The following is a 24,750-nucleotide window of genomic DNA, read 5'->3' as shown; positions in this document are numbered from 1 at the left end:
ACTCTTGATTTTAGTGTTGAATCGATTTTCCACAAGATTTCGAAATTGAGGAAATATCGTTTGAACACTTGATTTGTGAGACATAGGATAGAGCCATATATATTTGGTATAGTGGTCAACAAAAATAATATAATATTTTGAACCATCAATACTGGTGTCATGAGATTCTAGGGGGGGCCATGCTATTCAAGCCATGAGATTGGAACATTTGCCGATGGGCTTTATTTTGAGAACCTGAGACACAAAGGGATGAACTTCCTTTTTTATTAATAGGTAAAGAAAAAGTGCGGATAAGATGTTGAAAAATTAAGAGAAGGATGGCCAAGATGTTTGTGCCATCCATCTACCATCGTACATTCATGAACATAAGCAATTGCGGGATTCGAAAACATAGCCATTGTCTCCGACAAAGGGTACATGCCATCCTCACATTCACCTTTGAGTAGTGTCGCCTCCGTGATCCGATCCTTCACAAAAAATGAGACGGATGAAATTCAAAATAGACATTATTTTGTTTGGTAAAATGATTAACGGAAATCAAATTTTTTTTAATGGTGGGAACACATAGGGTATCTCTCAAATGAAAAATGCGATTGGGATAGGCAAAGGATAATGACCCAATATGAGATACAAGCAAACATGATCCGTCACCAATCACCATCCGTACCATCATATTCGGAATGAATAGAAAGATTTGAAAGATCAGTTGTCATGTTGTGTAAAGCTGCCGAGTCCACTAGCCATTTCTGATCCCTACTTTTGGAGGATGCAGCACAATTTGCAGAGAAATCATTTTAAGTATGCTTCGGACAGGATTTAGCCATGTGGCCCAACTGATCGCACAACTGGCACTTGGGTTTATATTTGCGAAAACCCGAACCATTGTTGTTGCATTTGTTATTGTCGCGACCTTTGGAAGAAGAACGCTGGCCATTCGTTCCAGAGGAGGTTTGCTTGCGCTGAGTGAAGTTTGTTGTTGCAACCAACGGTTGCGCAGCTTGTTGTTCCAAGCAGCGGAGATAACTTTCATGACCAATTAACAGATCATGGAGCTTCTCAAACCTTAGAGGATTTTCTTGAGCTCGTATGCGTGCAGCAATTTCCCTAAACTCTAGACCCAAACCATTTAGAATGTAAAGGGTGAGATCGTCATCAGAGACAGGATGATCAATCCTGGCAAGTTCATCAGCTATAAGTTTGATCGCCTGGAGAAATTCAATGATAGTCCGATTGCCACAACTATGACATAGGTACATACGTTATGATAAGCGTTTGTATCTTACATAAGTAGGTAGGAGGGGAGAGCCATTGCCATGCACATTTTGTATAAGCGTTGTTCTGCTTGCCCGGGGATAAAGCTTTGGCTTTTTATCCTACTATACGGCTCTGAGTGATATCCACAATATCTGTGAAGATCTTTATTTGTGACTTATTTACCCATTTGGATTGGAAGCCCTCACCTAGCTATTCTTTTTTATTTTTTTGAGAAAACCATACTCATTCACGTTCACTTGTAATAAAAGAGTCAATTACATACCATATGATCTTTCATTATAGCAGAATAAATAACATTTGGTCCCTCTTCCATCCATCTGTAATGCCTTCCTTGATAGAGTATGAGTTGCACTGTTTCCTTTCCTATATGTGAACAAGGCTTGCCAGTCTGATCTCAATGAAACCAGATGCTTGATATCTTCCAATAGCTCCCCCAACCATGACCATTCCTGCTTGCAATCAATAATAGCCTGTATCACATCTTTTGCATCTCCCTCGAATATGACATCTTTAATATCAAGGTCTCTATAAAGTTCAACAGCCCTCCATAAAGCACAGTTTTCAGCAAGAGCAGGTATCCCACTAAATGGCTTACCAAAGCATAATGAGAAAAGAATCTCTCCCCTGCAATTCCTTGCTATTAAACCAATTCCCAATTTCTGATTTACAACATCTAATGCCACATCAAAATTAAGTCTTGTAAATCCTTATCGGGGTTTTATCGATTTGGTTTCTTTTCTACTATCTCCTTTATGCTCCTTAACTTCTTCATTTAGCCTATGAGCTTCCCGAAATTCTGCAAGGCTTGAAATGGCAGTATTTACTACTTTGTTGAGGCTATCAAATCTATCCTCGAAAATGAGTTTATTTTTTCTAGTCCACAACCCTTTAATAATGACTGCTAGCTCTTCTAGTTTTTCCATCTGAAAATATTACTGCATCCTTTCCCATAATTGACTAAACTCATCATCTATGCAGCTCCATTTATGAACTAGACTTTGTTTTTCTGCCCAAACATCACATGCAACAAAACAAGACCATAATACATACTGAATTGTTTCGACATCCCTGCAACGAATTGGACATAAATCATCTTTCACAATCTTCTTCTGGAATAAAATCTACTTTGTAGGAAGAATAGTTGTTAATGCCCTCCACAAGAACTTTTTTGGTTGATCCTGGAATATTAAGTTTCTAGACCTTCTCCCAGACTGATTTCTCACCTTTCTATTTTGATGCTAAAGATGGGGGGAGTTTTTTTTTTTTTTCCTAAGCAATCATATTATAAATATATTTAACAGTTATAAGATACAAGAGTTAAGAATAATCTCAAACTAGCTAATACAACACAAGAAAAAATAAATAAATATTTGGAGTCAATGACTTGTCCCTCACCCATTTCCTATAGGAGGGGAGTCACCTGGAGCGGTTTTGGTCAGACCGCAATACTATGATTGAAGCCACGGTGGATTGTCATGTGCTGAATTTTGCTGATCTGGATTGGCTAAAGAGACTTTCACTTCCTCTTTCTCAATTCTTGGTCAGAGAAGTGAGAATGTAGGAAAATAGTAAGCAACAAGTGGGTCAAATCGCCTGCAGACGACTGTCAGTGACTGTGGAGGCCCGTGGAGGTCACGTAATACTCTTGAAGAGTCTTGCGGTGCAGTGCATGGCAATCACGGGTGGTCGAAAAACAATAGATCACCACATCTCTGTACTATGGTTGGAAAACAAAAAAAATAATTGAAAAAAACCGATGGACAATTCCGAAAAGAGCTGATGGGAAGAGGGTGGGACGAAGCTCCACCGCCTCTGGATGGAGATGAGGAGATTTTTAGGCTTTGGCTGAGAGAGAGTTTTCACTTAGAGAAGAGAGAATGAAGCTTTAAAATTTATCATATTGCTAAAGATGGAGGGAATTACTTGGCAAGTTTGAGGCCTCATATTCCTACTGAAGTGCACACTCGATTTTAGAATATCTTTGTCCAGACCAAGTATAAGACGCCAAGCAACTCTGTTCAGTGTTCACTTGGCAGTACTGCTTGCTTTTTTTCCTGTGATCTTTAAAAGATGACAATGAGAGCATCCCCATCCGGATGCGTAAAGCACTGTTATCCCTAAAATTTAGAGATCAAATTTAGGGGAAGTTGAAAATGAGTCTCCCATCCCATTCCCTAAAATATGGATTTGTTTTAGGGGATCCACAGTCGTTCCCCATATTTGGGGAACCACTGTACATCCCCAATCGACTGAATCCAAAATTTGTTGCCGTTGGTCCCGCGTGTTCCTCTCTTCCTCTCGATTCACAACAAAGACCAAAATCGCTCGCGCCTACCTTCGTTCACAGGTAAGGATTCCGTCTGTTCAGCTTTCAATCTGTTATCGCAAGCAACAGAGCGGCTCCCTCTCTGTCTCTGTCTCTCTTCATTGCATATTAATGTAATTTTTCTTGTTTGGGTGAGGATTTTTAACAGGTTGATGAAACATTTTCTGAAACCCATTTCCCCATCTGGGTTTTAGTTTTTACACTCGTTTATGTTTGGGTCAACTGATTTCTGTTTTTACTCGTTGTTTCCATGGGATTTGTTTTTTCTTATGATAATTTTTTGAAGTGTTCCTTTTGCGATTCTCTTCAGACCTGTCACTTCTAAACCCTCGGTAGACACGAGTCTTGGCTGCCTTTCTTATGATAATGTTGCCTTTCTTTTGCCACTAGAGACGAGTCTTGGCTGTTCATTTGCATTTTGGGTTGTTTTAGGTTCGTTTGAGTTTGTCTTGCTCGCTTGGTTGTGTTGGGTTTTAGTATTTTTTTTCATGTGGAATACTCTGTGTGCAGCGTTCTCGTATAATTGAACGAAGCTGAAATTTTTGGGTCAAAACATATTTTCTGTGCAACTGAGTGTTGATATCAAGATACGAGGTATTCATTTGTTGGAGTTTGGAACATTATTGATGTTGCGTCTTGAGAATTTTTCCTCTGAATGAGATGTATTTTGATTTGGACTAAGAGGAAAATATGTAGAGCTTGATAAAGTACTTGAATGAAGAGTAACGTATGAAGAGCTTAACTTTTCTGCGTTGGTAGATCTATATGTTGAGTTCATGATATAAAGATTATTATGAGGACTTTTTGGATTTGAATGTGAAAAATAATAATGTGAGAACTTATTATCTTTTTCACAAGTGATTCAAGTCAACCAGTTTGGACTTGTTTCTGCCCTGTGCTTGCTGGTTTGAGCCAATGTTATCTCTTTAATTATTGTTCCCATCGACTGAGCTCTGTTGGTTTGACAAATTTAATTTATATTTTTATGCATTTTGCTTGCTGCTTAGTATTGTTGCTTTTCCTTCTCTAACCTATCGGCTGTGAATTGGTCTGTGCTATTGGGACCTTTGCAGTGTTTGGTACTGATGAATAATTATTACTTGTGGGGGAGGGAGGGGGCTGCATGTCTACTGTTAGGCTATGATGATGGTGTTTAGTGGGGTAATTCATAAATGTTAGTGGGCCCCATTGACATGGCGGGGTAATCCCCACCCAAATGACCATTTTGCAGTTTGTAATATTTTTCACAAAAGGCACGTGGGGTTTGGGTTAGGTTTTGCAGCCATTTAATGTTGGGCTCCTGTCTCACATATGATGTAAATTTTGTAAACCATTCTGAGCCATATTTAAAACACACAAGTGTTTAGGGAAGTGGATGGGAATGCTCTTATTTTCACGTTTGCAAACTAATTTTGTTATTGGATTTGAGTTGTCTTAACCCCTCGGCTGTGATGATGAAACAATCCAAACATGGTGATTGAACACTTTGGCACACACCTCCATGGCATGGTAACCCAGATGGTCAATAAATAGTGGCAACCGGTTGTTGCAGCTGTAACACCCCGTATTTTAGTGTATTTTTACTAAATGATTATTTTTTATTGTTCAAAAATTTATTCTCTTATTTTAAAATTGGTTGGATTTTTAGTGAGTTTATTTCTATGATTTTAATTTGGTGAAAATTATTTTTATGTACTTTCTTAATATTTATTTATTGTTATGCATTTAAATTACTTTTAATATTTAAATTAATTACTGTGGGATTTAATTATTTCAATTTGACTTTACTATTGCGTTTGAATTATTTTATTTAACTTATGGTTTTAAAATCATCTCCGTTGGATCATTTTTGTGACCCAAGTTATGAGGATTGGACCTCATTTCTTTTCCCCTCTTTTTCTTTCCTCTCCTTTTCTTTTCCTCCCTTTTTTCTTTTTCTCCTTATTTTCCTTCGGTTTCTTCTCTCCCGCGCGATCTCTCTCTCTCCTCTCCTCCGCCCGTTTCTAACGTCCCCTCCCAGCGCCGCCGTCCGTCGGCGGTGGTCGACACCGCCCGGTCCCTTGCATTCCCCTGCCGCCGGCCGTTCCACCCCACCAATATCACCTTCGTTCGTGCCGTCGTTAGCCCCCACGAAGCCCACGAAGCCGCGGGCCACTTTCACACCAGCGCCGCCGTGAGCCAGCGGTGGCCTTCACCGCCCACCCCATTATGTTCCCCTGCCGCCGACGACCTCACCCCACCAACCTCACCTCCATTCGCGCCGCCGTTAACCACTAGTAGCCCTTCAAGCCGCGGCGTCACTTTCGTTCGAGCGCCGCCGTCGCGCCACCTCCGGCCACCATCTTCCTACCACTTCATCCCCGACCTCTTGGCAACCCATTGGACCCAACCCCACCTCCGATCCGTCACCGGTGAAGCTCCACCATCTACATTTTCGATTTGGGCATTTTGGTCTTCTACCGCCCATTTCGTCGCCACCCACGGCAAACCACCACCACCATTGGCTTCACCGACCTCCCTAGGCCCTACCCTATCAATCTTGGGTCTTCGTTTCCCTCCGTTTGAAAGTTGGTATTTGTGACCCACGGCCACAGTGTATTTTACACTGTGGTGTTGCTCAAACGTCGCATTTTTCAACTTCGTGATCCTTCGAAAATTGTTATATTACACTGTAAGTATTTTCCTTAAAGAACTTTCGTGATTTAAATATATTTTTGCACTAACACATATTATCTGTGAATTTGTTTGTTTTGCCGGACTGAGTCCGAGGAGTTTCGGGGGTCGGATGGATTGTGGACGGAGTTGTGTGTTTGTTTGCATTGTGAATTGTGGTTGTTGGTTGTTGGTTATGGCTTGTTCATGTACATCGCATATTGCATGCATGATCATGTTTGTAAAGAAAACTGGGTTTTCGCATGATTGCATACATGTTCATGTGTTTATTGGAATTGGATTCTCATGTGAGTAAAAGGAAAAGAGACTGTAGGGATGGTGGTAAGCAGGGATGGTGGTTGTGTCCTGCCTGTGATTCCAGCCTACAGCGCTCTGTTAAGTATTCATTGTGTGTAAAGGAACTGTAGGGATGGTGGTAACCAGGGATGGTGGTAGAGTCTCGCCTGCGATTCCCGCCTACGGTGCACGCGATAGGGATGGTGGTAAGCAGGAATGGTGGTTGTGTCCCGCCTGTGATTCCCGCCTACGGTGCACGCGGTAGGGATGGTGGTAAGCAGGGACGGTGGTAGAGTCCCGCCTGTGATTCCCGCCTATAGTGTCCGATAAATGGGTTGTTTGTGTGAATCATTTTATGGGAAAATGTTTTACGGATATTTTGGGCCAAAATGGAATTTTTTGCGTGTGTTGGAAATAATCATTTTTCTGGGAAAAAATGTTATTTTATGGCTAAATGTATTTTGTCGTATTGTTGGTTGCATTAATGTATTTTTATCCCGAGAGTTGTTTGATTTATACTTACCTGTGGTACCATTTTATAGTATCGCAGATTTTGATGCAGATGATGATGACGAGCCTTAGCTTGGCTCCGTTGGAGGAGTGATCTGGGATTGCTCCTGTTTAGTGAGTTATGTTTTTATCAATTACTGTATTTACCTTTTGTATTATATTTGGGATGACTGTATAATTTTTAAAGATAAATTGTGTTAAATATTTGTATTTAAATTTCTGGTACTTAGTTGACTTATTTATATTATCCGCTGCGACTTTTATTGTGCACATTTGCATGTTGCACACACACTTGAGCACATTTCGTTGGGATGCGTGACCGTGTTGTCATCATCCTGGCATCTCGATCCCTGTGTATTTATATAAGGGGGATTGGGGGCGCCACAGCAGCCATGCAAGGGAGGGTGCCAAGTGTGTCGTCATATGTTGCCATAGGATTCCTGAGCCGGCTACAAAAATCACTTGCAAATGTAGTTCTTAATTTTCTAACATGTGTATCACATGTTTTATGTTTACAAATTTTTAGAGATGGACTCAAGAGAGCATGGAAATATGTTCTTCACCAGCCTCCTGACTCAGGAGCCTGAACTTGACCACATTTATATTGGTCAAGATGAACAACATCCCGTGACTTTGGATGACTCTCCACCCCCGCCCCAATTAGAGCCTCCCCCCTCTTAAAGAAAATCAGCCAGGGGTGCAAACTTCACCCCTGAAGAAAACAAGTTACTTGTCTCCGCATGGCTGAATAGTAGCATTGATGCCATCCAAGGAACGGACCAAAAACACGCCCAACTTTAAAAAAAAGTTAGTCAATACTTCAATGATTATAAAGAAAGTACAAATGAGCGGAGTGTTGGGTCCTTAATACATCGGTGGTCTGCCATTCAAAAGGCGACGAACAAATTTTGTGCTAAACTCGCCCAAGTTGAAGGGCTGAATCAAAGTGGCATGACAGAGCAAGACAAGGTATAAGCATCCACCTTATTATTATTTATATGCATTATGTTTCCTTTATCTTTAATGGGTTGGTTAATTATTTGATTTTCATTTTGAATTGGAAGTTTGACAAAGCGAAGGTCATGTACCAATCGCTTGAGAAAACGTCCTTTCAGTTCAAGCATTGTTGGCAACTATTGAAAGACCAGCCAAAATGGAATCAGCGTTGCACAAAGGACGGGACAAAGCGAAGGTCGACGATGTCCCCTACATATTCGCATACATCAGCAGTGGCAACTAATTCACCCATTGATTCAGTGGGTGGTACAGAGAGCGAGAATCTGGAAACTAATAATGTCATCGAATTGGATAGGCTAATAGGGAGAAAAGCTGATAAAGGAAAACGTAAGGCCCAATGCAGGGCCTCAGAAGAGCTTGTGGAGCTCAGCAATAAAAGGTATACTCTCCTAGAGGAGTCACGTGCTCAGGAGAAAGAATTTTTCCAACTTAAGGCCGAGAAGATGGCATATGAACGAGAAATGAAGGAAAATAAAAGTAGACAAGACGACGAGAGACTGAGGTTAAAGGCAGAGAAACTGGAAATCGCCCGGTTGGAAAGAGAGGAGCGCATAATGTTGCTCAATGTGAGTACGTTAAATGAAGTTCAACAGGTATATTTCCAGCAACTTCAAAGAGAGATATTGGCTCGACGCAATGCATTCTCAGATTGAGGCATTTATTTTTTTTGTAACTAAACATTTATTCAGTATTAAAGGTGATGTTTATTATGAACTACTAGCTTGTGGCACTTTTCTGCGTTTATTGTATTATATAATTTGTACGTTTGCATAGTTTTATTAAGAAGATAAAAAACGTGATCATAGATGGTAAGTCATCCATGAATAGATGTTGCTTGATTACAACTCGACTTTACAAATTCTTAAACTATTACAGATAATGAAAATATTACAATAACTTAAACTGCATTTTCTTGAACCAAACATGTTTTTTGGAATGAAAATTCTAGAAACTTGAAATACACCGTCGCTACTAATGATAAAATAGAGACTCCAACACAACCTTATCTTCTATTGTTGGGAATGAAATTGCCAGTGATGTTCAATTAAATCTGCTTGTAGTTGATGATGTGCCGAGCTGTCTCTAATTTCATGATGTCGCTGAATGAAGTTCATAAACTCATTTGTTGGATTGCACGACAATTCTGGAATATCATCATCAAGTTGATCGTACTCCATGTTCAGACCCTGACTATTATCACGATCGTCCTCAATGATCATGTTATGTAGAATAACACATGTTTTCATTATATTTGTTAGGTCATTGATTTTGAATAATAGGGAAGGTCCACGAACGATTGCAAATCGTTGTTGAAGTATCCCGAAGGCACGCTCGACATCTTTTCTTGCAGATTCTTATGCTGTGGCAAAGTTTTTCTTCTTATTCCCTTGGGGTGATGGAATCTTCTTCACAAACGTTGGCCACTTGGAATAAATACCATTGGCAAGGTAGTACCCCATAGTGTAGTCGTTGCCATTGATTGTGTAATTGACTGGTGGAGCACCCCCTTGGGCAAGTTCCTTGAAAATAAAAGATTTCTCTAGCACATTAATATCGTTATGTGAACCGGGCATACCAAAAAATGCATGTCATATCCAGAGATCATATGAAGCAACTGCTTCTAAAATAATAGTTGGTTCACGGATGTGGCCAGAGTACATACCTTTCCAGGCGGCGAGACAATTTTTCCACTTCCAATGCATGAAATCAATGCTTTCCAGTATTCCTAGGAATCCCCGTTGTTCACCAACCACAAGCAATCGAGCAATATCATTGGCATTTGGAGACCGCAATATTCATTTGAAAAAACAGTTACGATTGTCTTGCAAAATGTTTTGAGGCTCTCCATTGCTGTGCTTTCTCCGATACGTATGTATTCATCCATAAAATCTCCAGTAACCTCATAGGCCAGCAGTCTAAGTGCTGCAGTTATCTTTTGCATAGAAGATAAACCGAGTCTTCCGGCATTATCTCTTCTCTGGACGAAGTAGGGCTCATAAGCCTCTACCTCATTTAGAATACGAAGAAATAGGGCACGACTCATCCGAAATCTCCTTCAAAATAAATTGGAAGGATATACTGGATTTTTTGTAAAATAGTCGCAGAAAAGACGCTCGTGCCCTTGAATATGATCACGCCGAATAAACTTACGACGTTGGCGATTGCCACGATATCTCGATGACTCTCCATCAGCCTCAGCATTAATAACAGCATCCTACTCATCATTAGATAACAAGTATGTAAGCAATTTGCGAAAGAAAGAATGAGCCATTTGATGAAAGGAGTTGGAGATGAGACTTCAGTTTGGTTGAGAATGTGAATGCAAGCAGAATGCATATTTATAGAGGAAAAAATTATCGTTACATATAAGATACAAAATGTTACCGTTGGAGAAAAGATAAAAAAAGTTACCATTAGGGAAAAGATAAAAAAAAGTTATCATTGTATAAATGACAAAACATGTGTACTAATCATGGCGAATTCAAAATGTTACCGTTATACTATTTTGTAAAATATTTTCTCATCAATATGCGGAAAATGCACATATTTAAAAAAATTATTATTTTTAATACCAATGTTGAATTGAAAAATAATATTGTATATGGAAAAAAAAATCATATAAGTATTTATAAAATGTGATCTTTGAAAATAAGAGAATAAAACAAAAGAGTTAGTAGTTAAAAATGGAAATGGAAGTGAGAGAAAAAAGTAATAAAAAAATAGAAGAATATTATTTTAATAGAATATAGAAATTATAGGGAATGAGATGTAGAAGGTTTTTTGAAAATGAGTAAAATTTAAGATAAAATTATAAGAAATGTCTGTTTTAGCTAAAGTTTAGGAAAAATTTTAGGCATCCGGATGGGGATGCTCTAATACAACTAAAATATTTATCTCGAATATAGATAGTATGTGACGTTAAAATCTTTAAATAAAATTATTTAATATAAATTAGTATTGCAGTCGCCACTCAAATTATTAATCTCATCAATCACCCTCCAAATTATCTAGATATTATATTGGATCTACTTTTCCCCTTAGAGGACAAGACCACCCCTAAAAATTTTTAAAAAAAAAAAATCTTAAAAAAATTTACAAATAATTTATAAATTAAAAAAATTAATTTGTGATTTTTTATATATTTTAAATTTCTTCAATTAAAGATATTTATATCCAGTTTTTGATAGAGAGGACCGATTCTAATTTCTGATAATTTAAGGAGTGATTGCGAAAATTAACAAAGAATGGTTGTAAGATAGGATGAAAATTTAAGGTATAAATAATAAAATAAGATAAGATGATTTTAGATAAAAGTTAAAATTTAAATAAAATTATATTAGAATGTTATTTTTTAATATTATTATTATTTTAAGATTTAAAAATGTTAAATTATTTATTATATTTTACATAAAATTTAAAAAAAATTATAATGATAAGATGTGATAAAATAATTTTAGGGTTGATTTGGATTCAGAGATGAGATGAGATAGTTTTAGATAAAAGATTAAAGTTAAAAAAAATATTGTTATAATATTATTTTTTTAATATTATTATTGTTTTAAAATTTTAAAAAAATTAAATTAAAATTTTAAAAAATTAATTATTTATTATATTTTGTTTAAAAATTTAAAAATATTGTAATAATAAAATGCGAAGAATCATTTTCAAACTGGGCTTAATATCCAAACGGACCATCCTCGTATTTAACGAAATGAAAAGGGGCCAAACGTGGCTACAGTCTGCAATCTACCAAGTGTAGACACGACCAGCCAACCAAACGAAAGACTGTCATCGACACGATACTGCTCATCCTTCTCCCTCTTACCACAAGGTCCACAGCGCAGTCAGCTCGCCTGCTCTCTGGTCTCTCTCTCTCTCTCTCTCCCCTTCTGACCACAATGTAACACACCTGCACTTATTTCATCTGAACTCTGGAATTGACTTGCAAAGATAAACTGAATAATTGCCTGAATAGATTTTGTTACTGTTCGTATTGGTTCTGCAACTTATATTCCCGGAATGACAATTTTTTTTGGGTTTTCTTTATGGAATATAGTGGTTTGTAAGTGTACCTATTTTGAGTTGTGGTGGTGGTGAAGTTTCGCGACTTTAAATGGGTCCTATTACGCTAGCCGCCGATGCCAAAAGCTCTTCAGTCGCTTCATTAGGTAACCCATTTCTTGAATATCAAATTGTGTATGATTTTATGTGAATGCGTTTTCAGTGATATTACGTAATTTGTGGCATAATATAGCGTTGTTATTGTTTAATACATAACACGTTAAACTCTCAAAATACCAAAAAGTAAAATGTACATCCTTGTTTAAGAAACGACGGTTAAGACTACATCACATCACCTATTTTTCATCTATCTGAAGTTACCAGAATTAGAAAAAAATATTATTTGTCACATTTGATTGTTGGAGTTTGGTAATGTGTCAGTTTTGTTAGTTTGGGGTGTAAAATATGAAATATTTGGTAGTTGAAAGCTGCAAAGTATATTTCCCTTATTGTTAATTCCGCTATAGCTAATGTATTCCCATGTTTGAAAACATGGCTTCATAATTTTTTATAAAAGTTTACAGTGATCAAATGTGACAGTTGTTCTTTTATTCTCTTTTCTTTTCTAAGTCCTTTTTAATGGTCAAAAGCTTATTCTTTTCTTGGCATATGATTTAAACTTGTATTTCTCTGTCAGTATGTGCCTGGGGAAAGGATGTTGGCATCCACTTCAGGTTTTGAGGAAACTCCCAGTTAATCTCATACTTCTGTTCTGAGCCTAACGCAAGATGTGATTGGGATTATTATATATGTTTCTTAAGTGATACTTTTATTATATTCTGTTGCTTTTTCTTTCTTTCTTTTAACAGGTTATATGGTTTTGCAGATGCACGTGAGAGGACAATGCGAAACTCACAGCTAGAAAGAAGACAGTCTTTTGCATCAGTCAACGTGGGAGAAGAAAAGCCATTTGACTTTATTCGTACTTTCTTTGGTATGCTAAAAAAGCTTTGTTAAAGAAGTAGTAGCAAGGTTTATTATTGTTTTGGGGTTGACTAGAAATGATACTGAAGCTCAATCTCTAAGTTGATGATAGGTTGACAGACTCTAATTTAAGATGTATATTTATGAAATCAAGTTCAATTTGGAAAGAATTTGATGTACAGGGTGCAATTATATTCTTACATAAGTGACTGCAACTTTAAAAGGTGGAGTCATGGCCACCAAACATGGTATATCCTCTTTCAACCTTGGAGAGTAAATGTAGAAACGAGTATTTAATTTATCAATCAGTTACTATTTTGGACCAGTGAAGGATTGCTAACATTATGGTCGAGTCTCTCCCTCTTGCTCTCTCTCTGTCCCTCACAAGCACTTTTAGCTGTACCTTTTTCATATATGTTGCACATTGAATCTGTTGAATTAGAATAACATTGCTTGATGGATTATAAAATTATTGAGGCTTAAAAAATTGCAGTAATGAAAATTTGCATAACCAGAAACTGGGATATATTTCTATTTTAAGTGATTAGGAATCTTGTATAACTAAGGATGCATGTTTTGACACGGCATGAAGATAAAGCAATATCCCATGTTGGCAGAGGAAAATGCAGATGCCCCATGAGTTTTTGGAACAAAAGGAAAAGAGAGTATTTTTCGTTGTTTCTTTCATAAGTTATGCTTGAGGGGTCATAGAAAGCATGTTGTCTACTGACTGACACTGTAAAGCCATTGGTCTTGACTAGATGGAATGATAAAAGCTTTTGCCCTTCAGACTTGTACAGCTAGAGAGGAAGAGTGGAGCATTTCCTTTTTCATGTTGTCCAATTCTTTGATTACATTAAATGCTCAATCTATACTAAGAATATATCTATTGCATCCAGTTTTTAGTTTCTAACTAGTCTGGCAGTGGATTTTGCAGAGGGTGTTATAGCAGGAGGTACAGCTGGTGTTGTTGTTGAGACAGCTTTATATCCAATTGACACTATAAAGACACGGCTACAGGTAGGTTATCTATGTATATTATCTATGTATATTTAAGTTATAATTAATGTTTGGATGCAGATTATTGAATATACTGTACTGGGTCATTGTTCCTTTTTGGCTGAGAATATGGATCTAGAGATTGTTCCTTCATTACTTATTATATATTCATGGAATATCAACTGTAAATGTTATTAAGCTGATTTGTGCCTCTATGTTTTATCAACCACGTGCTCAAGATCTGTTCTGAGGTCCTGAAGTTTCGTTCTTTGATTCTTTCCTGCCTTGACCAGATAATTGTTCAACTATGTCCTGGCCTCTTAGTTTAGCATCAGCATGCATTGGCCAACTCACGAATTTATATTCATGGGGTTCTAAATTACGGAGGATTAATTTCTGATTACTTTAGTTTATTGTTAATCATAATCAAATGAATAAATAAATATATTAGAGAGAAATATATGTAGCATCCTAGATCACTTTTCAATATTTCATGTTCAATAGTCTGTATCATAAGTGTTAGGGACTTTAACTTTTTTAGTACTAGAATTTATAAAGTTGCGTATGATTAAATATTAAATCATGCAGGACAACAAAGCAATCTAAAAATTACTCAGGTGTGCTTCTAATTCTCACAGAGATTATGGATGCAACCTCACAATCATTAAAATAAACTTTGAAACCCTCTTTCATAGTTCCCAACTATCAGTTTGATATGAATTCAGCATCCTGATTTTTTCATTGTCTACAAAAGTCTTGCTCATGTTGTTTCTGAATTTTATCACTGCACTTTGGTTACAGGCTGCACATGGCGGCGCAAAAATAAATTTGAAGGGCCTTTATTCTGGATTGACTGGAAATCTTGCTGGTGTCTTACCGTAAGTACCTTTCAAAGTGCAGAGTGACTCCATTTTCTTCTTTGGTTTGTCAAGTGTTTTTCCTTTCTTGTTTAGGTCATCCCTAATCATGTATCATAGGCATACTGATGTTTCTCCTTCTCAATCTTGATGAATCTGATTTGCTTCCTTTCCATTAATTAATCAAGTAATAATAATTTGAAAAATATGAGTGGTCATGGTGAAATTCTTCTTCCAAATTGCCTTCTCCTAGCCCAATCACAGTATCAACATTGTGCAAATGCTCAGATGCTGCAGGCTGGCTGTCCTAGTTTGTGTAGAAGAATAATAGATGGTCGAACAGTTATGAAAGCAATAATAATGCATTTGCTTTTTGAAAAAAATGTGCAAAACTTTTGTAAGTTTGCAGACTTTTGAGAGCAAAGATGGCAAAATCTTTTTGAAATCCGTAAGTGCTGGATCTGTGTCATGTTCTCCAGCGTCCAAACACACTGGCTTCCTAATGGAAGTGTCCTAATTATAGTTCTTATAGAAACTCTTTCCTTCTTTCGCCTTGGGATATGTTTGCCAGAAAGACCGATTTGGCTTCAAATCCAAGTCATTTTGATAATATTCTTTTATGGGCAGGGCTTCTGCTGTATTTGTCGGTGTCTATGAACCTGCAAAGCAGAAATTGTTAAAGATGTTTCCCGAAAATCTTAGTGCTGCAGCTCATTTTGTATGAGATTCTTCAATTCCCTTTTATCATGAATGTATTTGCTCCGCTTGGGCACATGACTAATTAATCATTTTTTATTTATTACTTTAATACCTTGTTAAGTTTGGAACTAACAAGGCATTAGTTTATTACGCTAATCAAAGCCCCAAATGCATTTTGGATGAATAAGCTTATCAAATGTCTCAACAGCTTCCCCTTTGTACCAGAGTTCTAGAATATAAGATTTTGTTTTTGTCCTAGCAAATGATTACATCCACTGTATTACCGTCCAAGAAAAACTGAGAAAACATGTCCAGTCTTCAGCTATTGTGGCCAATTAAGCCCCCCGAATTTCTTTAGTTTTTTACACTACGTTAAAAAAAAAACCATTATGGCTATTGAACTTCATGCAGACTGCGGGGGCTATAGGAGGCATTGCTGCTTCTCTCATTCGTGTTCCAACTGAGGTAGAGAACATATTACTGACATTTGCAATGATTTTAGCTGCTTACTCTACCTTTTCCCCTTTAAACACCTCAGGTTGTTAAGCAAAGGATGCAGACCGGACAATTTACTTCAGCTCCTGATGCTGTACGCCTTATTGTTTCTAAGGAGGGTTTCAAAGGACTCTATGCGGTTTGTGGTCCTCATCACTGCTCCCACCACCACCCCCCCCCCCCCCCCCCCCCAAAAAAAAAAAAACAAAAAAACCTTTATTTGTTTCCCATATGCATTACATGTGGCATTGATGCATGACCTGCATCCCATTTGTTATTGGGAGCCTTTTATGGTTATGTTTGTATACTTGGCTTTCAATTTTGAGATTGCAGGGATATGGATCTTTCCTATTACGAGATTTACCATTCGATGCAATTCAATTTTGCATCTATGAACAGCTTCGGATAGGTTACAAGGCAGCAGTAAGTTCCTTACAATGTAGACTTGAATTTAACACTTCTTTGAAGAATTGATTTTACTTGATGGTTTTCATTTTTCTCTTTGACTGTGCATCATGGTGATGCCATATGGAATGCTTTTTAGGAGTGATGCTCTTATTCATTCACTGGTTGCAATTTCTCTGACGGCTAGGTGCCTTGTTAGTTCAATGCTTCTTTATAGATGATTTTTCACCATACCATGTGATCTAGTGCTTGGAGTTCCTATCATGGTAACCTCCAAGTTTTACCGACAGGGGGATTATATGATCTAATATTGTGCCCATTAAATTGAGACTAGGGTTTTTTTTTAGGTGAGTTTTAGAAGGAAGATCTCTCCTATACTTAAGCTTGGTTGAATCTTTCCAAAGGCATTAGAGTTGCTCTCATTCTTAGGATTTGAAAGATGATTGATTATGTAACAAGACTTGCTGACTATTTTGGGCTACACAAACACTTTTTTCTTAAAGCTCAAACATTGAGTATAGCCCTCAACAACTGTTTATATTATTACGTACTATTGAAATCTGCATCCGATACCTATTGCACATTTTTAATAGCTTATCATTTGATAGGCCTGCAATGAATTTTGAACTTACAACTTAATGTTACCTTATAAATTAATACCAAGCTTATTTTGCAACAGTATAATACGCTTTACGTGTGTTATAAAATCAAGTCCAGAATCATATTTCTTTGATTTTGTACTCTACGATGTTATAATTATTTGACACATACTCTCTATCTCTCTCTCATAGCATGATCTAAGTTGTTTTAAAGGTTTTCACTTATTCCTTGTCTCGTCTTTGTATCAAGCATGATTGCAAGCGAAGGAATGTGATTATTGAAGACGGATTTGATTATGTTATTTAGTATGATCAATTATTGACTAACCAAATAACAGTATATGTGATGGCATGGTAGTAGGCCCTGCTGGTATACATGCTGCTGTGCTTCTATTAGTTTCAATTTTTTTGGGGGGTATGATTGATGATTTTGACATGTTTTCATTTATTTACCAGGCAAAGAGAGATCTAAATGATCCTGAGAATGCCATCATTGGTGCTTTTGCTGGTAAGAAGACATCTAAATTATGCTATCCGAATGCTTTAATTTAAGATTAGTTATGTTATGATATATTGCAGATAGATTCACACTACATTTTTCCAGCATTCTGCAATTACATAGAATCTTGTCATTCTAGCTATACTGAGGACCAAATCCGTTCATTCGTAGTCCATCTGATTTAAGTATGGTTTATTATGATGAAATTCTTTACTGATAAAAAAAAAAATTATGTTGAGACTTTGTTTCAGATTTGTCCACACCAGATTCTATTGTCTCATTTTCCCCTCCCCATCCCCCCACAGGTAGAAAAGAGTGATAAAAGGTCATAGGATTTGTATGTCCATCATGGACAGTTGAAAATATTGATGGTATGCCACATATCTCATGAAAATAGAAGGTCCCTGTTGTGTTTTAGTTTTTCATTCGATGCCAAAAAAGCCATTACTCAAAATTTGGTCACAACATAAAACTGCAGCTCTCACTTGTACTGATGATGTAGAGCAAATTTTGGTTTTCTCGAAAATATTTTTTTTCACTAAACTTCAACAGTATCTTGTAGCAAATCACTCATGGGCACACATACTCTAGAATGCTGCATAGGAGAGAAAATTTACTATTTGTTCTAAACTGAAATGCACCTAATTCGTGTACAGACCTTGGAGGTTTTTCTTACTTTTCAGCCAATTTTTTAATGGCATTTATTTAGTTGATGTTCAATAATCAAACCTGAAATGGTAGTGTACAGACGACAACTCTGACATGCACTATAGTCTCAAGCTTCAGAAAGAGGAATTGCTCCTCCACTGCCATCTATCCGCTTGTTTGAGGTCCTTGAATTTCCATGAGCATGGATGTGCACTGTGTTTGAACTTTAGTTCCTTTGACAGGAAAATTGTGCTATTAGTTGGTATCATAGGAAAATCGGTGAATCAGGAAATTTACTCAGGATTGAAGAAACACGACACATTTAGTTTGTTTGTTTGTTTGTCTGTTTGTTTTTTCCACTTTTCCAGTCTGCCAAAGTATGGTATACTATTACTTTGTATCTTTTGGAGGGGGTCTAGAACACCTTTTGAATTTGTGAAAGATCAATGTTCCAGAATTTCTGTACTGTGCTTCAAATTAACCTCTCTCCTTTTAAGTTTTAAAGCATTTGCACACGTGTGCATTTATTGCCCAGCGGGTTTTTCTTTAATTTATAAAAAGTTGAATATCCATTTTTTATAGGTGCACTAACTGGGGCTATAACCACTCCCTTGATGTGATTAAGACAAGGCTGATGATTCAGGTAAGACCACTCTGCTTCCCGCTATCCCTAATTCTTTATTTTGCTTTTACAAATTTATGCATGCACATCCATCGGGTGGTTTATATTTACATGCATTCAGTTTTGTATTTTCAAGTCAATTATATGCTTTGTTGTGTGCTTTTCAAGGGATCTGCAAACCAGTACAAAGGAGTATTTGATTGTGTTCAAACTATCGTTAGGGAAGAAGGACCTCCTGCTCTATTGAAGGTACGAATTTCCTGCTCTAATCTCTCTATAATAGAAATTTCATGGTCATCAAGTAGCTGCTGTTTTTATAATGTGACAAACCTAACTTGTTAAACCACAGCACCTTGAAGCCAGAAATTTCTGTTGCTTACATTTCTTTCAATGGCAGGGCATTGGGCCAAGAGTACTGTGGATAGGCATAGGTGGCTCAATCTTTTTTGGCGTCCTTGAGAGCACGAAGCGGTCCCTCGCTCAGAGGCGTCCCACGCCTCATCAAAACTCAAATACTAAGCAGGATTAAATTTTAGTGGAATGGTAAACCTGCGTCCACAGAGAGAGAGAGAGAGAGAGAGAGAGAGTTCTCTTCAATTTTGTTTCTATTGTTTAGGATCTGAGATGTTGAAGGTACGATAATGACGTCTGGCTATGGTTCCTGCCTCCATGATGCCACTAGTTCTCATGCAAGTGAAATTAGCACTGGAATGATATCCGAGCTTCATTTGTTGCTGATTGAGAAATATACAAGCATGAGATCGGGGCGCTTGTATTTATCTTACTTGGGAAAAATTACTGTTCAGGGCTTTTTCACTCTTCAAAGTTGGTATCCCAAACACTGGGTGCGTTTGATTTTCAAACTCAGCTGACTTCAGTCTAAGGCTGTTTGGATGTTGAACTGAGTTGAGATGATAAAATATTATTATAATATTATTTTTTAATATTATTATTATTTTAGGATTTGAAAAAATGTTGAATTGTTTATTATATTTTGTATTGAAATTTAAAAAAGTTGTAATGGTGAGTTGAAATAGGTTTAAGAACCAAATGAAGCCTAACTTTAAATTGAATCTAACATCCAAGTAATCAATTCTTTAATTATAAAACTCATTTCAACTCAAAACTTTCTTATATATGAAACGTACAATTTTTTTTAACTTACAATATCTTTATATGTGAAATTTATAACTTTTTTTAATTTTTCATAAAAAGTATTAAATTTATCTTAACATCAAAACATATTTTAAACTCAATTTAGATGGGTTTCATATAACTCATTCTACTACTCAATTTAGTATTATTTATAAAGAATTCAGCTCAACATCTAAACGCAGCCTTATCCTTATGATCTAACTTTCAAATTGATTCATCCTTCAGGACTATTTGTCTCTTAACAGAAAATATTGATATAGCACTCACTTGACTGCCACGACGCATGGCATATTATGTACAATCAGCATTTAGAAATTTAAAAAAGATGTACAGTCAGCATGAATAGCAAAACAATTACGAAAATAAAAAACAGAAAAGTAGAAAAGAGTTCTAAAAATAAAATGAAGTTATAAATTTTATAAAATAAACAACATAAAAAAACAAATAAAAACTTGTACAACATTAATAAAAATTATAACAAAAAAAAAAACATAATTTTAGAAAATCAACAAAATTAAATTAAAAAAAAAAACATAAAAAACTTAGAAGAGATTAAAATAAAATGAAAAAAATGGCCTACAAGTCGTCATGAATTGCCATATCAGCATTTTTCTGTCAAAACTTTATGGATTTAGTTTATATAGTTTATCCATCATCATCAGTTATTGGAGCGACTGGCTTCAGTTTCATCAGTTAAGGGGTTCAGCCACTCGAATTTGTTGTTAAGATAAATTTGAGTAGAGTATGCCATCTTATCAAAGATGCAGAGAAAAAACTGACCAAAAATGTTGATATAAGATGTAGTTACAGGTTCCAGGTTCGGTCTGAAATCCCTTGTTCCAATATGCATTATCTATTTTCTCATTTACCAACTAAGAAGGTTGAGATAAGCCGTGAAGGTTACGTGTAGACTATGGCAGCTCAAACTGAGACAGCAGAAATACACGATAAATGCACAATATCTTGTACCACCAAGCACTAGAACAAGGAACCAACTTTGGAGGAAAACTAAAAAAATAAAAACTACGTACGAATGATGCAGATTGATGTGATTCTTGAGTGTATGCTCTATAGGTAGATTTCTCTACATTTATCTAATGTTCTCTCTTTTACAATCAGGAAAAAGGAGAAAGCACTCCTAGATAGATACATTTATAATTTATAGGCTTTTTAAAGAAATGGCCTATTCTTCGATGAACAAGACCAGTTCCAAAGATAAAAAAAAAAATAAAAAATCATTTTCGATTACCTTTATAGTGAAAAAGAATATGAACATATTACACCTTTCTTACAAAATCAAAAGGAGCATTTGTTTGTCGATAATGATTCAGTGGGATATACAACTGGGCTCAAAATGAATCAAAAAATCAAGGGAAAAACAAACAAACAAACAAAAAGAAGCAGAACCAACTCAAAATAATTTTACAAAGACTTTGCTAGGCTCGACTAATTGAACTTTAACCTATTTTCTTCACACTACCCTCTCCTTCTGGCCCGTCCAATGAGCTTGAAAAAGAATTTAAAAATCTTTTAAATGGGTATACGAATCTAAAACTATCTCAATTTTCATATAACCTACCTCAAATTCATTTTTACCCTGCTTTTGGAGTTTCTTCCCACACCACCATCGCCCAAACAACAAATCCCGATGCTAATTCATCAAAAGAGACTGCAGGGGATATTAACATCTTCGCCCCCCTTCCTCAACATCAACAATAACAATCAATCAAAAATGTTGCCCTTCCCATATGCTTCACATTAGTGGGAGGTAAGCCCCACCATGCCCTCTCCTCAGCACAAGTGGCCCAGCATTGTCAGGGACTCTGTCCAATGCCTTCACGCAGGCATCAATCACATCCTTAAATCCAGTTGCCACATTAGCCAGCTGCAACCGCAGCCTCAAATCCCTCGTTCGCTTTAACAAGCATCTAAATGATCTTGCCAAGTATTTAAACCATTCTGCAGGCAAACCTCCACCAGTTAGCCAAACTGAGAATTGGGACTGGTCCCCTCTGGCGGCAACCTCAGCCCTGTAAAATCTTGCAAGATCAGCAAGCATTGAAGGCTGGAGAGGAAGCACGGCCACAAACTCAGCCACAAAATCTTCTAATAGTTCTGGTTTGAGCATCTGATTCCAAAGAACCAATGCCCACTCACTTGGCTGGTTAAGACCATAGGCTTCAGCAACGATTAGGGCCTCTTGAAAACGGGACTGCTCAACTAGGGCTCGTCTGGCATTGGTTTCAGATCTATAAAGCCACTGGAAATCTGGCATTCGGATTTGAAGGGACACAAGGGAAGCCTGAGCACAAGCTTTGCGTGTTTTGTTGCCAGCATCGATGGAATAATGAACTTCAGCAGCTTCTATGTAATAGCGCATGGAATCTAACAGATCTTCATTCTGGTCCTTGTCATAGTGATGGATCCACTGCTCAGAAGACTGCTCGGCTCGTGACTCTAATAGAGCAGCTGTTTCATGCTTCATGTCAAAATGGTTGTAGACCTGGGAAAAGGAAATGCATGTGAGTAAAAGAAACGATGGCATGTTACTCAATAACTTGTCTCTTACTTTACTCCAGACTTGCAGGGGATTGATGGGAAGCACCATTGAACTTCACTTTAAGAAAACTCAGAAACCAGAAACAGACACCATTAAGTTTTCATTCCTATAACAGTTATTCAAGCTGTCCTAGAGGTTAGAATATATCATACCTAATTTTTCCCGAACTCCAACATCGTTCAACATTGTGTGAAAATTTTGGAGAAAAAATAACCAACGAAAATATAGGCTCGACTACTTTCTCAGCCCCTACCATCGCAATCAATTCACTTTGGTCCGAAAAGTATTAGCTGTTTCAATTGGATCCTCGAATTTTTTTGTTTGGTTCAGTGAAATCCAATCGACCACTCTTAGAAATGGCATGAAGGTTAAACGGGACATGCACCATGTCCCAGGCATGGGTGCCTAGTCCCCACCAAACCAAAAGATGCATGAGGGAATCCCATGGTTCATATATAACCATCATATCACATCAATTAGGAACCAGTTGAGACAATTGAATTTAAGGATTGAGTTGAGGTTGGTTGTAATTATAGGAACAAAGAGTAGTTAGGCATCCCCCCCTTTTTCTAGTATTTATCCATTCTATCTATTCATTTGCCAAGTAATCTCACTTAAAGTCAGGATAACCCATTGTAGTGTACAGTTTCTTTACAAACTTTTGATAAACAAAATCGTTCATATGGCCTGTAGGGATATCATGAATGCATATACATACCATTGCAAATGCATCAAGGTCATTGGGGTTGAACTGTTTCAATGATGTCAGGACAGCCATTCGAAATCCCCTGACAGCCTCAGCAGTGCCTGGGTTTGTGTCTGCAGCAGCTGAATATTTTTGAAGAAGAAGATCCAGCTGACCATTTTCTATAAGAATTCCAAGAATGAAATTAAGGGCATGGAAATTTCCAACCCCAGTTATCAGGCGAGCCAAACATGAAAAATCACCCTCGGACACATAAGCTTCAACCCTGGTTGCAGCAAGGGCTACAAGAACATCAACTCCATCAAGGCAAGCTGATGATTTGTAGAAGTGGTGGGACAGAATAAGAAGCTCAACCTGTAACCAAAGGGAGAAAGGATCTTAAGCCCAAAAAGGAAAGGGAATATCTTTTTATCATGAGAAAATATCAATAGTAAAATCCTTTTTTCTTCAATTCTTTAAAGTTGTGTTTTTATTTCTTGCTGATTATGACACCTTCTTTATCTTCTTATTATATGTAAGATATACACACCAGGTGAACCCATAACTTCACCCTTCACTCGGTTCTTACATCGGGAGAAAATGTCATTTGAGCTAGAGCAAATGGCTTGCTGGTTAAGATACTAGTGACCGTACCCAAAAGAAAGCTTCATAAGTAGTTGCTTTTTATAAATAATAACTATATTTATTAACAAGAGCAAAGGCGCAACTCAGGTACATAGGAGGAATACAAAAGAAATGCCTAGCCAAGAGGAGAAATAGTAAAAGCATTTAATGATGCCTGCCAAAGAATAACGTGCATAACAAAGACTGATCACAACTACCTAGGGTTCACTACATGAACTGTTTTCCAGAATGTGTTAGTAATATTCTTGGCGTTGGTGATAACAATGGCAAAATAAATAGTGATAATGATAATCATCATCACATATTTCTAGAAAGACAACCAAGGTTGTCAACTATTAGTCTTTATAGACTCTAATCATATTTGGCACATAGGATAATACCATCATCGTGTCACCATCATAATCATACCTCACAAGCATGTGGTATCTCTTGTCCAGTAATCACCAAACGCATCAATGCATGGCCAATTTCTGGCTCCAAAGGGCAGAGCTCTGCCCACTTCAGGAAGTCTGAAAATCTCCATAGTAGGGGAGCAGGCCCTTCCTCCTTTTGAGAATCCATATATCCCCCACGATGTGCAGCCAATAGGCCCTGGCGAATGAATAGGGTTATGTAATATCAGCAATTCTCACAATTCAAAACATAAATAATAGTTCCTTCCATCCATTATCAAAACATTGCGAGAATTTAGTTTCTATCTGAACATAAATAACGGTTCCTCTCATCCAGTCTCAAAATCGTAGCCAGAACTTATTCTGAACCCATTCTCCTGCACAAAACTAAGCCTGGACATAAATTGTTTAATTACATTCAAAATCA

General features: G+C 37.0%; 2 protein-coding genes and 1 pseudogene across 2 annotated transcripts in view; 1 reads left to right on the top strand and 2 right to left on the bottom strand.

Moving 5' to 3' along the window:
* Positions 1 to 8,939: 8,939 nt before the first annotated feature.
* On the bottom strand, positions 8,940 to 10,414 carry LOC121249281 (annotated as a pseudogene).
* Positions 10,415 to 11,811: 1,397 nt separating this feature from the next.
* Positions 11,812 to 19,711, top strand: LOC121250582 (S-adenosylmethionine carrier 1, chloroplastic/mitochondrial). Its single transcript, XM_041149731.1, is given in 14 exon segments — positions 11,812 to 11,941; positions 12,128 to 12,246; positions 12,966 to 13,073; positions 14,001 to 14,083; positions 14,864 to 14,940; positions 15,547 to 15,637; positions 16,030 to 16,083; positions 16,157 to 16,252; positions 16,447 to 16,536; positions 17,574 to 17,625; positions 18,847 to 18,873; positions 18,876 to 18,907; positions 19,055 to 19,135; positions 19,284 to 19,711. Coding segments are annotated over 13 exon segments (978 nt in total). The 5' UTR covers positions 11,812 to 11,941; positions 12,128 to 12,191; the 3' UTR covers positions 19,416 to 19,711.
* Positions 19,712 to 21,264: 1,553 nt separating this feature from the next.
* LOC121250593 overlaps positions 21,265 to 24,750 on the bottom strand; it is a 53,647-nt gene continuing 50,161 nt past the window's right edge. Inside the window, 3 exon segments of the mRNA XM_041149746.1 lie at positions 21,265 to 22,544; positions 23,320 to 23,661; positions 24,340 to 24,522. Coding sequence (XP_041005680.1) covers positions 21,795 to 22,544; positions 23,320 to 23,661; positions 24,340 to 24,522 — 1,275 coding nt within the window. The 3' untranslated portion in view covers positions 21,265 to 21,794.

The sequence above is a fragment of the Juglans microcarpa x Juglans regia genome, chromosome 2D (assembly GCF_004785595.1).
Source record: "Juglans microcarpa x Juglans regia isolate MS1-56 chromosome 2D, Jm3101_v1.0, whole genome shotgun sequence".
NCBI lineage: Eukaryota > Viridiplantae > Streptophyta > Magnoliopsida > Fagales > Juglandaceae > Juglans > Juglans microcarpa x Juglans regia.
This window is presented reverse-complemented; position numbering and strand designations above follow the sequence as displayed.